Genomic DNA, 18,263 nt, shown 5'->3' with positions numbered 1-18,263 from the left:
AAAATCCCGAATATACAGCTCCAAAAAATAGAAGCTGCCGGTTTCTAGAAGCAAGAAAAGGTAAGAATAGATGGAGGAAGAAGAGCATGAGGTCTACGGTGGAGAGATTCCCGATGTGGAAGGCGATATGGACCCTCATAACGCCGACGTTGACATGTCCGCCGCCGAAGATGATGCCGTCAAGGTCCTAAAACCTTTTCTCCATTCAATTTTCAGTTTTTTATTTTTTTTTCTTGTACAGTGAACCGAAACCCTAGAAATCTAAATTGTATCTTCAATTATTTATAATCTTAAATAATCGGTAACTGATTTTTAGTTTATTGGATGATATTGTAATGGTGAAGGAGTTGGATGAGATGAAGAAGAGATTGAAGGAGATGGAAGAGGAAGCGGCTGCTCTTCGTGAGATGCAAGCAAAAGTTGAGAAGGAAATGGGCGCTGTTCCAGGTTTATTTTAATTTTATTTTTTTTAAATATATTTACTTCTGGTACTGGGTCCCCGCCCCCCCCCCCCCCCCCCCCCCCCCCCCCCCCCAAGAGGAATAGAGAAGTAAACTGTTATGATGTGTTCTGGATTTGGGATTGGATTTGATTGGCTGCTATTTTTTATTATTCGGAATATGATTTAAACCTTTCGTTATCTTCAAATAGAGGGTTACTGAGGAATGGTGTTTGGAATGTTAAAGCTGAAATTTACTTGTTCGTTTATTTGCTGATGTTTAAGTGGAAGTTGTTAGAGGGTATTCTGATAAGATTAAAAGGCAATTTTTGCTACATTGTGATTTTACTAAGAAAAAAGAGCAGGTGGGAACTTGGGATATGTAAATGAAGGAATCAGCAAGTAGGACTCTGTACTCATGTAGTTTCTGCGAAGCTTCGTTTTGTGAGTGGATTGGAAATTTAGCAGACATCATTTTGGTACTCTGAAATTTGGGGTGCTATGTAGTTGTGTTTTACACATTGTTTCTAGAAATACTTTCAAACTTTCTTTTAGGGATGGGGAAAGTTCTGTTTATAGAGTAATAATAAATCTGTCCAGGTCCATGTTCTGTGAAATGTCCTGACATTCTCTCATATGCACTGGGAATTCTCTATGCATTCCTTTGCGACATGGTATTTTTACGCATAGATATATGTTTGTTGTTTCAGTTATGTATGGCCAAAGCGTATCGTGTGATTTAAGGATTTCAACCACATTAAAGTTTGTAAATCCGATGTTGTGGTTAAGTTATAGCATATAAGTATTCTATCATTTAATTTTGTTGTTATTGTAGATTACTGTTTAAGTGGTGCTTGACAAAGGTTCTATTCATATTGGAAGTGTCTTCCTATCTTTAGCTGCTCTCTAAGGTTCTTTTGTTTTCTTTCTTTAAATTTGAGCTCGTATTATATATCTGCATGGCTATAATGTTCCCACAGATCCCGCTAGTGCAGCAGCTAATCAAGCAAACAAAGAGGAAGCAGATTCTCGTTCTGTGTTTGTTGGCAATGTGAGAAATATAATGTCCTTTTGCTTTTAGTAGAATGCTTGAATCATTTTATATATTCTGTTTATATTTGTATACGTGTACCTATAGTAATGGAAAAATATATGATGTGGAGATATAATGTTGACATGGCACAATTTCCAATAGCTGTCCAAAACATCCCACTAAGGCCGCGTTTGCGCAGCGCACCTCGTCAACAAATGCTCACTAAGTGTTTAATTACTTTAATATATAATGATGACATGGCACAATTTCCAATTGCTGTCCGAAACATCCCACTAAGTGTTTAATTACTTCCATAAGATAGGAATAAACTACATATATGAATACACTTGTAATTAAATAGCCCTTTTGGAACCACTAGTGCACTAACAGTTCTGGGCTTCAGACTCTGCCAAGTGAGGTCAATTTTAGCACTTAAAAAAATGTTGTTTTAATTAATTTCATTGCTTTTGGTGCACTTGGATAATTGTAATTCAGAATCATGGTTTGACTTTATGTCTCACTATGATCGCAGGGTCCTCTTATTCTTCAAGTTCTCTGTATGTATTGCTGGAATAGTAACACTATATTTTGAGGGTGGGCCAGAGTCATTTTTATGTCAAACAGGGTTGTTATATGAGAGATACAAAATCAATATTGAATTTGAAAGAAAACAGAGAAAAAACAAAATACTCTGAAAATGACAAGAAAGTATGTCCGATTTTACTTGAAAAAAAAAGAGAAAAAGAAAGGGAATCAAAGAAACATTTGAGGGGGGAATGCTAGCCAAAAAGAAACAGAAAAAAGGAAGAGAAAGAGAAAGAAAAGAGATGAGAAATGAAGAAAGAAAGATGGGGAAAAAAGTGAAGTCAAGTATGAAACTCAAGAAAAAGAAAAAAAGATTGGTGTCTGAATAAAATCTATTTGAAAGAAAAAAATAGAGGGGGGAATGCTAGCCAAAAAGAAACAGAAAAAAGGAAAAAAAAAAAGAAAAGAAAGAAAAGAGATGAGAAATGAAGAAAGAAAGATGGGGAAAAAAGTGAAGTCAAGTATGAAACTCAAGAAAAAAGAAAAAAAGATTGGTGTCTGAATAAAATCTATTTGAAAGAAAAAAATGGAGTGAAGGAACTCAGCAAAAGGCTTATTGGAGGTTGCTGGAATGGATGCAAGTAGGATGTGAATAATGATGCTTCAAATATGATATTTGAGAAGAAAGCTGTTGCTTTCGAGGAGCATGGGCAAGTTGGGATATGCAATCTAAGTTGCAGAGCCTCGACCCTGCTGGTGATGGTCTTTGGTGCTTCCAAAACGTGTGATCATGGGACAGATGGGGAGAAAGGTGTAGATTTCTGCCTTTTGTGGTCAGAATTACTAACTTCTTTTCTTCCCGTTGGTTTATCTAAAGTGCTGGAAATGTTTGACAAATATGCACTCTTTCCTTTAAGTGATCTTGCTATGAGCTCTTTGAAGACTGCTAGCTCATTTATCATTTTTCTTTCTTTCTATTTTTCAAGAAAATTATTGGCACATTTTTATTTGGTTATTTGATAGTATATTTTAAAACATCTTAGATATGGTGTTTCTTTTGAATGAAGATTAACTCATTTCATTAGTGATTGCAGGATTTTAAAATGTATTAATCAGTAATTTAGAAGCACTATCAGGATTTTAAGCACTAAAAATATTGGATATGTTATTTCTGTACATGCATTTATCTAAAACCTTACGTTTTCTATTTTTTGCAGTCTGACTAAAGCCATATTATACTGTTCTGGTACACATATCTGTCAGTCTTTTTCATTGATTTGAATTTCAAGATGTTACATACTTAAACCATCTTAGTTTACATGAAACCATCATTTGCTCTATACACACAGAAACACACATACTTCTTGTCATCTTGGAATGAAGACCCTTTTTCTTAGCTTTGGTTTATCGATGTACTTGGCCTAACTCTTTGCACAGCCTGGTGCATCAAAATCTTACCTATGTAAGCTGCTTGTGGTCTTATGGTCTTGCATGTTACCCTAACAAACATTCAAGGTTTTCTACTCTTGAAATTTCAAAGAACTTTTAACTGAACTCTTTGTTTGCTGTTGTGCTATTAGTTGGACAAGGAACATGTAGCAATGTAACACTTGAAAGTCATGTGAAAGAACACGAGGAATGAAACTCTGTTTATAAAACTCTCTCAGAGGATCAAATATATGGATGAAGGCTGAGTGCCAAATAATTTGGGATTAGGGCTTTATTCTAATAAAGCTGAGATTATATGTTTGTAGGAAATACCAGAATGTTTGGTTACTGTTTTTTCTTGATATGTAAAAGAGGCATATGAAATGACAATTATCTTGCTGTATTGACTGAAGGAAAAAAAAACAAGAAAAGATCAATATTGTTGACGGTGCTAGGAAAAAGCTAAATTAGAAGTAAGCATCTGAAAGACACCATGTCAAGCTCTTCATTGGAAAAACATGGTGGTTTTATTTTGTCAGTTGAAGGTTGATTTTGTGATAGAGAAATTTGATTTTATGGATGCAGTGATGAGAAGGGATTGGAATATTAATAACTGTGAAGAGATGGCTCAACTGCTGGACGTTAGCATTTTCCACAAACTTGGACTATTGTTATGCCAATACTTGGTGATTTGGAAATTGTTATGATGCTAGCATGCACTTAGGAAATTGATAGTTTGACTCAAAACGATCTTGTCAGGAAAAAATATATTTTTAGGAGGCAATTTGTTATTTGGTGAAACTGATGTTCCATTGATAGAATTGGTAAATTATAGTTAATGAATGCTTTTGAAGCAAAGAAAAAATAAAAGGAAAAAGAGAGCATTTCTTTTATTGAATGCAGATTTAGCATTTCCCATCTAACATCATTATTTTTATTAGGCGCACAATTTGCCCTTCTCTGTTATGACTTGATTGATTATGTTCAGTGCATAAAGAACCCTCTAAAATGCATGGTTCATTATTATATAAAACTGTTGGACTTGAAATAATCTCTTCTGGAAAATTCATAACCTGTAGTTATTGTTTCTAGCTGACTGAACTCAACAATCAAACCTCATGCTGAACTTTATTTGCAGGTTGACTATGCATGCACGCCTGAAGAAGTGCAGCAGCATTTTCAGTCCTGTGGTACGGTAAATAGGGTTACTATTTTGACAGATAAGTTTGGCCAGCCAAAGGGCTTTGCTTATGTGGAATTCGTAGAAGTAGAAGCTGTTCAAGAGGCTCTGGCTCTCAACGAATCTGAACTACATGGCCGTCAATTGAAGGTAGGTCATTATTCATCTTTTGAAAATATAAAAGCTTGATTTATTGTTATGGAGCTGGACATGAATTTGCTACGGTAGATTAAACTTGTGATTGCTGCTGTTTAGATCATTTTGTTCCTATGGTTTGATAATTGATCTACATTTCAGGTTTCTCCCAAAAGGACCAATGTTCCTGGAATGAAGCAATATCATCCTAGATCTTTCAATCCTTACATGGGTAACCGGTTCAGGAGGCCATATGCGCCCCCTTATTTCTACTCTCCTTATGGATACGGGTATGTTTCTTCATTCTCTCGCTTGTTGCAATTAGCTTTTTGTCACTCGCTTTTCCTTAATTTTACCCTCCTAAATGGTGGCAGGAAGGTGCCTAGATTCAGAAGGTCAATGCGATACATGCCTTATTACTAAGATGTTTCCGTCAGACAAAGGAGTTTATATCTGGTGGATAGTTATCTAAGAATTTCAGATTTCATCTTCATTTGACAGGACAAGTAGATGCTTTATTGGTGTCATTTTTGTGACTACTTTGTATCTGTATGACACAAAAGATTCCTGTAATTTTAATCCACCATGGTTATGCACAAGCCTGCAAGTCTCTGCAGTTCAAGCTATAGCCAATTGGTGCACTGTGCTTGCTTTTAACTGGTAGTCTAGTTTATGCAGTTGGTTCCCAATTTCTCAGGATTCATACTGCAATTTTATGGGCGCTTTGAGGGCCAACATCCTTCAGTTTTCTTCCATGAAACTTGTCTTAATCAATACAGTTGAAAGTTAAGATGGCATTTCTTCCCTCGAAAGCACCTTTTTCTTGTTGCATTTAACTTCCTTCTTTATCCAGTTTTACACAATCGAAAAAAACTGCGGTGGCTGTCACTGGCTCCCCATTTCTTTCGATGATTTTTTTGAAGACCTAGTTTTTATTTTTTATTGAATCTTTTTTGACCGCATTCTATGAAGTAAAATTTAAAATTGTGATTTAAAAAAAAACCACAATATAAGAGTGTTTTGAGTTTGAAAGATAAGATTGAAAGACCTAGTTTTATTTACATGTTTTTAGACCTTCATCTAGTAAGAAAAAGTAAAAGTAAATCGAGGTTGAGAAATTTTTTTTTTCTATTTGATTTTCTATTTTTAAATTAATTTAAGAGTGTTTTGAGTTGAAAAATTGATTTATAGATATTATAAGAATGTTTGATAAGGTTTTGTTTGTATTTTTTTGTAAATAAATTGAAAAATAAAATTTTGAGTTAAAAAAAACCCAACTTGATTTTTTGACCAAGTGGTTTTATTTATTTTTGTGAAAAAAAAACAAGCAAGAGAAGTCTAAAAGTATGGGTCTTGCCTTGAAGGTCCACACACATTGCCTTTTCTATATATGAGCTAGTGCATTAGGTTTTTGTTTAATGGGCTATTACATATTTTTTTTATTTTCAAAATTTAATTAAAGTAAGTAATTTTAAAATATATTAAAATATTATTTTTAAGAATAAGATTGTAGTGTTTTTTTATATATAAAAAATTATTTAGCACCTTTTTTGTGCAACCCTTTTTGTTTTGTTTTCTGGATTTTTTGCGCCAATGTTTTTTATTATTATTATTATCCCATGATTATATAAAAAACAGACTTCAAAAAGTTACAATGTATTATTTTTATATTCCTTAATACATCTGCAATATAATAATAAAAACATTAAATTTTGCTTTTATGATTCTGATAATTTTTTTCTCAAAAAAAAAAAAATCTTGATAAACTAATTGGCAAAAGTGGAATTATATTAATAGGATGAAGTTTTTTTTTTTAATTAAAGAGATGCCTTATAGAATTTACATTATTATTTTTATTATCCCATGATTCGGTTTTTATTAAATAGTGTACATTTCTATAAAAAAAAAACAATATAGTTTTTTTGCTATGAAAAATAAATTAATTAGAAAAAAAAGATTATCCTAGAAAATTATTTTGTTTCAATAGAATTTAAATTATTATTTAAAAAAAAATCATTGATATATAATTAAATAAAAGAATTTAAACAGCTCTATATAAAACAAGATCATATACTTTAATTTGTATTTATCTCATAGTTTCTTGAATTAAACTTTGTCAAGTCGATATCTGGTTCACCAGTCTTCAAGTCCAAGTACAGACAAAATGAAGACATTTTTATATGTTACTGGTGCAAATAATCCAATATTTTGCTCTCGGTGAAGTACATGAGAAGCATTCAAGGTTAGTGATATAATTTTTCATGCGAGCGTAGCAGGACAATGTTTTGAAAAGCCACAAGCACTACCTATCTTCATTGGACATCGTGTTTTTAAAATTTATTTCCTTGATTAAAGGTTCATAAATACATAAACTAAAAGTTTATTTAAAAATTAAAACAAATTGACCAAGTTATCTGCAACACCTTGCAAATAGCAGCTTCCACTCAGAGGACACCGCATCAGCCTCAGGAGCAAAAACCCTTCACAGAAAGGATTGGCTTGAGAAATGGTAGAAGAGATATCTTGCAGATGTTCAGTTCATCTCAAGACTTTTCGAGTTGCTTTCGTTGTTATACCAGTGCAGCAGCAATAAATGGTGGCTACAAAGCAAGGTTTGATAGATGATCCATGGCAAACTTATTGACCACAAAATACATTTAGTCTAATGCCCATACAAATAACACGGGGTTTTGGAGCTGTCTACAGGCCCGAGGAAAGCAGACGTTGAGTTCCTACCCTTCTATTTCTGAGTCGCTCAGCAATGATAAAAGCGAGCTCAAGTGATTGAGAAGCATTGAGCCTTGGGTCACAATGAGTGTGATATCGAGAGCTCAAGTCATCAAAAGTTACTGTCCGAGACCCTCCAATGCATTCAGTCACATTCTGGCCAGTCATCTCTAGATGAATTCCTCCAGGATGGCTTCCTTCTTGCTCATGCACATCAAAGAATGCTCGCCCCTCAGCCTACAAACAAAGACAATATTATCACCAAGATTTGGAGAAGGGGGGTGACAGAAGCAAAAGAAGATGATTCTGAACGTTATATATTCAGAGAATATTTTTCTGGGGCGCTCTCTAGGCAAGAGAGCCAGCAGTAAATGCTACAGCAACCAGGATCATAAGAGGTCCCCTATTGATATGACATAAAATTCTGAAGACAGTGGATCATAGTTCAACTCTTCTTTGCGGCCAAATTCTTTGGTATGTGGTTGATATTAACTAACTTTGCTAATATACCAACAGCAAGTGGCTGGTGAGTTAATAATTAAGCAGTTGTTAACTAACAGCAACTTATTTCAGACATTGATTGGTATCTCAAGGACCGCAAACCAGTTGTTATTGAACCACAACTTATTTCGCACACTGATTAGCCATGACTTTAAATGAATTACCTCAATTGGACAATACTAGGAATATAATGATATTTAAGTGTTGTGAATTGGCGTCAATCTATGTTGCATTATGTAATTGTAATTTTAATTTTGTCAATTCTTTTAGCATATATTATCTCATGATAAAGAATATACCTCCACTTAACATGCAATACAAATTGTAATCAAATGCTACAAGTGACTCAATACTTGGTGATATAATCGTAAGAATGGGAGAGTAATCATACCAAAATAGCATCAAAGGGGCGTGTTTTGAGTCCACAAGGTGCCTTGATGGTGTTTCCATGTATTGGATCACAGATCCATGTCACAATTTGTCCTGCTCTACGGACAGCTCTGATCAAGTGGGGAAGCTTCACTCTCATATTTTCAGCACCCATTCTAACGATGATTGAGATCCTTCCTGGCTTGTTGTTAGAATTCAAGATTTCAATGAGTTTAACTAGCTCATTTGGATCCATCTTGTTGCTCACCTTCATAACAACTTGCACTTTCAGTCTTTAATTTTCAATATGCAAATACTCAGGCATAACAATGTTGCATCAGCAGTAGCATAAAAAAGAAAAACATTTCATGATCTCTGAAAAATAAAGTTGTGCCAAAACAGCTATTAAAATGAAAACATAAATAGTCATAATATTTTTCCATGAACTGAACAAAAATCATGATTATCAAGTACAAGCATGGACCTATAGACAGTGGCGGCAATTACAGATCATAAAGTTAGAGATGGTGTTCCCGATGGAATTTGCATTCGAAGTACCTTAATGCCAATAGGGTTGGAAATTCCTCTCAGGAACTCCACGTGGGCACCATCCAGTTGGCGAGTGCGCTCTCCACACCAAAGCATGTGAGCAGAGCAGTCATAATAGAGACCAGAAGTTGAATCAAGCCTTGTGAGGGATTGTTCATAAGGAAGGTGCAAGCACTCATGGGATGTCCAAAATTCAGTAGTTGTCATGATTGGGTGATCCACTGTGAGTCCTGCTGCAGCCATGAATCCCAAGGCCTCATCAACCCGGTGAGCTAGTTCTTGGTACCTGTGGAACAATCCAGTGGCCACCATGTTAAAAATGTGAAATGGCTCATAAACTTCAACTTCGATCTCCAAAAAAAATTCACAAATGAATGCATACATTTATTGAAATGTAAATTGAAAAGCAAAGGAAGTCGTCCAATAGGATTCTGTTCCATCTTTCATGAAACTCATAAATCTAAGAAATTATCAACGGATGAGTCCAAGGAAAGTTCAGTTTTGTATACCTATCCCCCTGCTCGCTGTGCTGTGCGAAGTCAAGATTCCACTGTGTAACTCTCTGCATTGCAGCATACCCTCCAGTGGCAAATGCCCTAAGAAGGTTGAGAGTTGCGGCAGACTGGTTATAAGCCCTTATCAATCTCTGTGGGTCTGGAATTCGTGACTTCTTATCAAAAGCATCTCCATTTATATTGTCCCCTTAACTTGGCAGCTTCACTCCATCCTTATCCTCAAATGGATCTGATCTTGGCTTTGCAAATTGACCTGCCATTCTTCCCACCTATAAAAACCAAACCCACAATCCTCAATCTTCCAAATCCACTAGCCTCTAAATAAAGTTAATAACAATACTGGAGTATAAAGTAACTAGGCATGGCCTGTAACTTCAAAAGTTATCAAAAAATCAGATTCTGTAATTGACCTTAAAAATCGTTAATCTCAATCCTTTCTCAAAATAGTCAATGGCCTTGAAGCAAAATCATAAGAAAACAAAAGACCCCCAACATAATATCACAAAAATCATCATCTTAAATTCATTCAAATTACTAAAATAAACACATAAATTAGAGCCATTAACAAACATTAGTCCTACTTAAACAACAAGGACAATTAAACCATCAAAAGAGAATAAAAACTACAAAAATTTAGATATGGATCTAACCTTAATGATAGGCATTTGACCTCCAAACATTAGCACAACACTCATCTGAAGCATAATTCTAAAAGTATCCCTTATATTAATGGCACTAAACTCCTTGAAACTCTCAGCACAATCACCACCTTGCAACAAAAAAGCATTCCCCATTGCAGCCTCAGCAAGCCTCTCCTCTAAACTCCTTGCTTCTCCAGCAAAAACTATTGGAGGAAACGCCTCGATAGTCTTCAAAACTGACTGAAGCTCATTAGCATCAGGGTATTCTGGTAGCTGCAATGCTTTCTTCGTTTTCCAACTCTCCAAGGACCATTTTCCAGTCCCTGGGGCAGCATATTCCTTCACTGCCACTGAATTCTTGGTGGGCTCGGCAGCTACGGCAGAGATTGAAAGGTGGGATTTTGACATGTGGGTTTTGTTTCCAGGGACAAAAGAGAAAGTGGGTGGTTGTTGTTGGTTTTGTTTAAGGAGGTTGTTGGCATTGCTGTAGAGAGATTTTGATGAGAGAGTTGAAAGAGCCATTTTTTTTCTTAAAGTTTAATGCTTCCTTTCCTTCTTTCTCTCTCTAAATATTTCTTGAAACAGTTTTTTAGGGGGGGGGGGGGGGGGGGGGTGTTTGAATGAGGAGAGGAAGATGACGGTGGGGTTTTATAGGGGTTTAGCGAGTCAGACAGAAAGAGGTTCGGTAGCTTCGAACGTAGGAGCTCTCAAGTTTGCTAGGAAGAGGAGCGAAGGGTATTTTCGCGAAAACAATAGGGAGAACATTGTTTACCCACGCGGGGGAGGGCGTTTTGGTAACTATGTGTTAAATGCAATTGGATTTGAGACCACGTTTTTTTCAAAATGTTTTTTTATTTAAAATAAAATAAATTATACATTCATCTAATTAAATAAATTATAAATTATTTATATTAATAAATATAAAATAAATGTTGGTAATGACAAGTAAAGAATAAAATATAAAAATTAAGAGATAGATATGTATAACAATATTTGATCTCGTAACACGGGCCACAAGCTATGTACCAAAACTTGTGCTGATCATTTTCTTTCCAACTATTTTTTCAATAACAAATACATTCCACCAAAAAAACAACCTTACTCCTTCCTTGCTATACTTATAATTCTTTGTGTCAAGAGTTGAGCTATCATTACTTTAATCCATAATATATTTTGTATTTATATAAACAATAACAAAGAGACAGAGATAAAGACACTAAACCCTTTTAGAATATTACTTAATGTAATCTCATTGAAATCAAGCTTTCGATTAATGATAGAAGAAGTTGCTATCAATTGGTTGTTGGTATTAATGATGGCAATAACATGTGTTGGACTTTTACCTTTTAAAAATTAAATTATATATATAAAAAAAGGTTGTTAACTCGAGATATCCAGTAGATAATTGATATCATGCGTGTGTGAGGTCGTTGAATGGCAGCAGGGATTAGCCCACATGACACGAAGCAATAGAATCCAGTAAATAAAGCTTCTCTTTTTGCTTATATGACTATATTGCCCCTTCAAAGTCTTTTTATTACTATTATGATTGTTTTCTTTTTTTTCTGCAATCCTTCTTTGATCTTTAAAATCAAGCCCGTAAGATCCTCATGTCTCAACATGTTCCGCAACAGGTCATTTTTTTCTCTTCGTCCATCAATGATATACCGAAACTACCATCAATTGACAGGTCTCGCCACTAAGAATTTTTTGATACCAAATTATAGAAAAAGTTAAATGATTAGTAAAAATTACTGTATATCCACAGACATGAATTATAATAGTAGTTTACTTTTAATTTTTAATTTTAATTTATCTTTTTATACTATATTTCTTTAGTTATTTATGTTTTTTTTTTTATAACTAAAGTGCATAATTGTTTTTTTTTTCTTTCAAATCAGGCATGTTTATTATATTTAAATACTTTGAGTTTGACATGACCGCCATAATCAAGAGCCTATACAAAATTAAAAAAATTAATAAAAAAAATTAATTATAATTTCTGTTTAACATACTTTAAAAATAATTTATGTTTTTTATAAAAAATTAAAAAAATTAATTATTATTTCTGTTTAGATATTTTGAGAATAGTTTAAATGTTTTTTTATAAAAATTAAAAAAAATTATAAAAAAAATTAATTAGGATTTCTATTTAGGATATTTCAAGATAGTTTAAATATTTTTTTATAAAAAATAAATAAAAAATTTATTAAAATTTCTGTTTATGATACTTTAAGATAGTTTAAATATTTTTTTATAAAAAATAAAAATAATTTATAGAAAAATATTAATTAGGCTTTCTGTCTAGGATATTTTAAAGATAGTTTAAATTTTTTTTATAAAAAAAATTAATTAGACATGACTGTCAAACTAAAGTTATTTGGACCTAGTATAACCGATAGACTGAATAAATTTAAAATATTTTTTATATTACTGATTTGGATTAAATTCCATCAAATTTGAATGTTATAAAACTTGGAAATTTTGAATCTAAAAACTAAAATCCGATTTCAGTTTAAAATGACTTTTTTTTTTTTAACATTATAGTATTGTTTAGAAGATGGAAATGATTGTTTAGAAAAATGATTTGAGGTGGTTGTTTGGCCAGAAGGTGGTGAGCTCGAAATGGACAGTAACGATGAGGGAGGAAGAAAGCTACTGGAACTATGTAGTCATTTTCCAAAATTAAAAAAAAAAAATTTGCTGTATCACAATTAAATAAATAAATGTCAAGCACAATGGTGATTTATCTTTAAAAAACAAAATAAATTTAGAATTTTTGGATGACAACTTAATCCTCAATTTGGTAACATGGTCTAAACAACATTTTATATAAAAAAATATTTGTTTTGTTTTTTTATGTTTTTATATCGTTTTGATATGTTAATATTAAAATAATTTTTTAAAATAAAAAAAATATTATTTTAATATATTTTCAAATAAAAATTACTTTAAAAAACAACAACCTATTCTAAATCCCTCTTAATTAATTACTTACCTAAAATACATCAAGACTGCTGATTCTGACCACTGAGAACTAATGCAAGACATTAATGGGGCTGCCTACAGGCTAAGGAAGTGGTTTGAGTTCCTATTCTTCTTTTTCTGGTAGCCTGTTTGGCTGCAAATTATATTCTTTTAATTTTTTTAAAAATATTTTTGTTAAATTATTTTTTTATTTTAATATATTGATATTCAAAATAATTTTTTTTTTTAAAAAAAGGGGAGATGAAGTCATCGTAAGTTATCTTCGGAGACGCCCTAATGCACTCCAGTCACATTCCGGCCAGTCATCTCTAGGTGAATTCCTCCAGGATGGCTTCCTTCTTGCTCATGCACATCAAAAAATGCTCGCTCCTCAGCCTATAAACAACAATATTGACTTTACATTAGCAAGATTTTTAATTTTAATCAGTAAATCTCTCCACACATGATTAATCAGCTTTATTAATTATTAATTTCTAGAGTTATTTAGGTGGAATCTGCCTCCAAATTTAGATGCATGACAACAACAACTGAAAATGTATTTTTCAACGGTATTGTGATTAAGATTAAGATTCTCATTTTAACTGTTTGGTACTGTGATAATTAAGTTTTTTTTTTATCTAAATATATAGAAAGACAAATTATTTGGTTAGTTAATTAATTTTTATTTTATCATTGGACTTTATATATAATTACATTTTAAATATTAATTGTGTAAAATTAAAATAATTTATTTTTTATTTATGAAAGATCTTTTTATTTATTTTGTATTAAAAAATCTATCATATATCAGTTTGAATTATATATATATATATATATATATATATATATATATATATATATATATATTAAAAAAATTAACTAAAAATATCTTTTATAAATTGTTTTTTAAATTATAACCGCAAGAAACCAAACATACCTTTGCCTCTAGCGCGCTAGCTCTTGAACTCATCGCCAGGCCGTTCCTCCCTCTCTTTATTTCTCAGCACTCAGCAGAACCCCAACCAGTCCCAATAAAACCAGAAAACGACAGTCACTAAATCAAAATACGACACAATAATGTCTCTCACAACCTACCACCACCACCACCACCACCTCCTCTTCAATAACTCGCCGCATCGCATCACCCTCCTCTTCACCTCCACCAGCCTCTCACTCAGAAACCTCACTCTCTCTCGCCACGTCAACACATCCTTACATTCCCATAATTTCCACTTCAAACCCCAGACTCCCAAAAGCTCTTTCAATCTCACTCTCAAAGCTTACCAATCGGACCCCACAATCCCTACCCAAGATTCCAAACAATTCAACCTCGATCATTTCCTCTCAGTTGCCGAGTTACTCTGCATCTTCTCGTCGTCTATAATCACAATTAGTTACGCATTGAATTATACGGTTTTGAACTCGAAAAGGGGAGTGTTGGGGGTTATAGGGAGTAATACAGGGTTTGCGTGGGGAATGGTGGTGATGGTTAGTGGAGTGGTGATCGGTGCGTGGATAAGAAGGCGGATGTGGTGGCGGGTTAGTAGGGAGACGGGTAGGGAAGGGAGTAGAGAGAGTTTGAATTTGGTGGGGAGGATTGAGAAATTGGAAGAGGATTTGAGGAGTTCTGCTACCATTATTAGGGTTTTGTCTAGGCAGCTTGAGAAGTTGGGGATTCGGTTTCGGGTTACTAGGAAGGCATTGAAAGAGCCCATTGCTGAGGTACCCATTTTCTTTTCTTTGTTAATGTTGTTAATTACTGAAAAAGAAAAGGGTCCTGAAGTTGTTTACAATAGATGAATTTGAGGATTGGATTGGAATATTAGCATATTTAATGGAAAGCAATTGTTAGTAGAAGTAATCAAGTTTTGTTGTTTGAAGTTTTATGCACGAAATGTGGAAGATTTTGAGAAAATGAAGAAGGTTTGGAATATTGAAAATTGGAACTCGGTGGCAAGAGAAGAGATGCCTGAGAAAAAATGAGTTCGTGTTTGGCATTATCTTTTAATTATAGAAAAACCTTTGAAATTGATATATACTGCATCTCTGAGGATTTTCATCCTAATAAATTGGTGTCATTCTTGCGGTTTGACTAACAAGCTGATATGAAAGAAAAACTGATGATTGTCCATTCTGGATGTCCATTCTCATTTGCATATTAATAATGAGTTTGGGCATGGGTTTACTGATGATTGTCTGAATGGTTCGTTACTTTTGCTGCTTAAATTCTATTCTTTGAGAAGTTCAGCAAAAGTCTCCTTGATTCTATTGCTTAGGACTCTGGTATGTGTGCTGACATCCAAAGAATGGATGGTGATAAACGACCATAGTTTAGAGTGGCTAGGTGTTCTCTCAATGGGTGCATCATTTATATTGCTTTTGTTATTCTTTCAAAGGCTCGACATGCTAAACTAAGCTGTGTTGCCCCTGTGGAAGAAAATATTGCCTTTTTCTATTCTTTGGTTTTCTTAGAATCTAGAACCTCTGGTTGATATGGTTTTTGGTTCTGTATAAACATGGTATGTGGCTTGAAGCCTCGAACAAGAAGATACTGTTTTATAGTTGCGCAGTGGGTCTAATACCTCTGACTTCAAATAGATTGCATAAGTAATGTATATCTGCTGATACTTTTTGAAATTAGTGCAAGTTTTTTTATAACTAGCTTGAGTTAATTACTCAGCTATTAACTTCTTTCAACCTGTGTCTGAAGACTGCAGCTTTGGCTCAAAAGAATTCTGATGCGACTCGAGCATTAGCTGTGCAAGAAGATATTCTGGAAAAGGAGCTTGGTGAAATTCAGAAGGTCTTGTTGGCAATGCAGGTAAGTTCAGCTGATAGATTGATTATGCCAATGACAAACCATTTGTAAAGAATAGGGGTATGACAGACATTAGAAAAAGGTCATAAAGTTTATTTTATTGCAATTGTTCCCCTGTTCTTTTCATGATCTGGTTCATGTTCAAACTTTCGTTAAAAAAGGTTTTTTCCTGTAATTATATCTCGGTAATCAAGTGACTGGTGATATGAATTGTAAAACTGGTTCTGTGGTGTTCAGTGAAACCTGTCTGAAACCAATGTAGGTGTGATAGGGACGTGATTGAAGAAAAAGGCTGTGCACAGTCACTAAAAAGGTTAATGCTCCCCTACATCTCTGTAATCTTCATTTTGTATTTAAAAGGTCCCTCTACTATTTTTTGTCTTAATATCAACCCTTTATATGACTTTTTTTGTCATTTATACAGCCTTATGTCAGCTCATGTCACTACACGAGACCCGTGCTCACAACATGGGTTTTTTGCTAGCATGCAGTATTGGTCCTTATAATTATTTTTTAAAAATGTTTTGGTCCCTATATTATATTTTTTTAACAAATAAGTCTTTTATTGAAAGTTTTTTGGTCATCATATCTTACAATCATATATAATTTAGTTCTTGGCTGATTTTTTTTTTTTTTTTTTGAATTAAGTCTCTACATATCAAATATAAACTTAGTAAAAATTAGTCAAATGATTTACATGGGGTTGATGGGTAAGGTAAGAGTTAAATGCATTTAAAAACTAAGAATTTTTTTTCTATATTTTTTTAATTCATTTTCTTGATACAATCGAGGAGGAAAAAAATTAAAATAAAAGAAGGGAAAAAAAATTCTCATAATAGATATATGATATATGAATTTTCTTTACTTTTGTTTTTTTATTAATTTAAATAGGTAGATCTATTTAAATCCACGTAACTCTTATCTTATCTATCAATCCATTTTAATTATCTGAAAAAGTTATGCTTTGACGTGTAAGGATATAACTTTTTTTGAAAAAAAATCTCTCAAAGACTAAATTACATGACTGCAAAATGCGAGGATCAAAAAACTTTTAATGAAGGATTTATTTACAAAAAGATTCAACATAGGGACCAAAATAAAATTTTATTTAAGGGTCCAAAATATATATTAGTGAAATACATGCTGTGAGCATGTAAGGTACAGGATTATTAAAATAAAAATTAGTAGAGGGATCTTTTAAATACAAGGCAAATAGTACAAGGATGTAGGGAAGCATTAACCCTCGTTAAAAATGTAAATGAAACACAATACGAATCTCTACTGACACAACGTTTAGTGAAGAAGTAGCTGATGTATTCATTCTCAACTTATTTATCTTTTGCAATGTATTACTTCTTATGTTGTTGGAAAGTAAGTAAAATAACTACTAGGGTTGGTAAAAAAATGCCATGGCGGTTCTATGCATGGGAGAACATGTTACAAGCGATTCCATGGCTTATGATGAATTTAGGTTATCAAATGCAGTAAGACTAACTTCAATATGTCATCATCTTTGCAGGAGCAGCAGCAAAAACAACTGGAGCTAATTCTTGCAATTGGGAAGAGTGGGAAGTTATGGGATAACAGGCGGGAACCTGTCCAAGAACAAGAATTGATTAAAACATCTGATTTAACTGAGGGGGTGAACCAGTTGCAAACCCATGAAACTCAACCTTTAGTTACAAGCAAGGGAAGCAATAATGACATTCCATAAAAATCAGCAGTTAATACTTGCCGGATTTTTCTGTTTTTTCCGCCACCCAAGGTTGACCTCTTCTTTCATTTTCTCCAGCAAGGCAGCTGTGCTCTTTTGGTTCCCACTGTAAGCTTCACCATAGGCCATCTGAGCGAAGATCCCCGTTTCTTGATCTGAATACGCTATTGCTGCAGCGTGAAGAAAAATGAAGGACTAAATATCTTTGTATAATTGAGACACAATCTGTTCAATAGCTGTGCTCATTCCTGTGTAATTCGAGGTTGTACTTGCTGTTCAAGTTTTGTTTCTTGACAGTAACAATTTCATTCATTGGGAATGGGAGCTCGAAATCTTTACTCTTCTTACAAGTACTGGCATAATTTAAAAATGCAATGTTAGATACTTATTGTTTCTGTGCTCATTTCTTGTTTCTTTTGAATTTGAATCGCTGTGCTCACTTCTTGTTTCTCTCCAAAACCAATCTCATGTTTAGTTAAAGAAGAGCACTTTACCTCTTTGAAAGAAGTAGTACTTGGATTGTCCTGATAATTGGCTTCTGCTTGTACTGTTTTTGTGGGTAAAAGAATCACCATAGATTAATCTTTTGAGCCCTCCTGCCTCTTTGCTGCTTGATTGGCCATGAAAGACTTCCCAGTAACCCTCAATGCTTCCATTCCCTGGTTGAGCTATTTCCAATGAAGTTTTTGTATCTGTTCTTCAAAAACCTTCAACTTGTTGTA

General features: G+C 33.6%; 2 protein-coding genes and 1 pseudogene across 5 annotated transcripts; 2 read left to right on the top strand and 1 right to left on the bottom strand.

The window, feature by feature from the left end:
* Positions 1–5,429, top strand: LOC7466796 (polyadenylate-binding protein 3). 2 transcript variants are annotated; one of them, XM_002309932.4, is made up of 6 exons: positions 1–184; positions 345–447; positions 1,420–1,490; positions 4,564–4,755; positions 4,903–5,030; positions 5,115–5,429. In XM_002309932.4, the coding sequence occupies exons 1-6, from the start codon at positions 71–73 to the stop codon at positions 5,161–5,163; spliced, it is 657 nt and encodes a 218-aa protein (XP_002309968.1). In that variant the 5' UTR covers positions 1–70; the 3' UTR covers positions 5,164–5,429. The 2 variants fall into 2 exon arrangements, with proteins under 2 accessions (XP_002309968.1, XP_024461531.1); XM_024605763.2 differs by lacking the exon at positions 1–184 and adding an exon at positions 2,005–2,808 and having other exon boundaries at positions 370–447.
* A 2,924-nt stretch (positions 5,430–8,353) lies between these two features.
* Positions 8,354–10,660, bottom strand: LOC18100935 (phospho-2-dehydro-3-deoxyheptonate aldolase 1, chloroplastic-like; annotated as a pseudogene).
* A 3,278-nt stretch (positions 10,661–13,938) lies between these two features.
* Positions 13,939–17,944, top strand: LOC7490199 (uncharacterized). Of its 3 annotated transcripts, none has more exons than XR_002982800.2 (4): positions 13,939–14,731; positions 15,720–15,830; positions 16,065–16,140; positions 17,347–17,495. XR_002982800.2 is itself a non-coding variant. In XM_024604966.2 (4 exons), the coding sequence occupies exons 1-3, from the start codon at positions 14,087–14,089 to the stop codon at positions 16,093–16,095; spliced, it is 762 nt and encodes a 253-aa protein (XP_024460734.1). In that variant the 5' UTR covers positions 13,939–14,086; the 3' UTR covers positions 16,096–16,140; positions 17,347–17,495. The 3 variants fall into 3 exon arrangements, 2 of the variants coding, with proteins under 2 accessions (XP_024460734.1, XP_002309969.2); XM_024604966.2 differs by having other exon boundaries at positions 16,090–16,140; XM_002309933.4 differs by lacking the exon at positions 16,065–16,140 and having other exon boundaries at positions 13,941–14,731; positions 17,347–17,944.
* Positions 17,945–18,263: the final 319 nt, after the last annotated feature.

The sequence above is a fragment of the Populus trichocarpa genome, chromosome 7 (assembly GCF_000002775.5).
Source record: "Populus trichocarpa isolate Nisqually-1 chromosome 7, P.trichocarpa_v4.1, whole genome shotgun sequence".
NCBI classification, from domain to species: domain Eukaryota; kingdom Viridiplantae; phylum Streptophyta; class Magnoliopsida; order Malpighiales; family Salicaceae; genus Populus; species Populus trichocarpa.
This window is presented reverse-complemented; position numbering and strand designations above follow the sequence as displayed.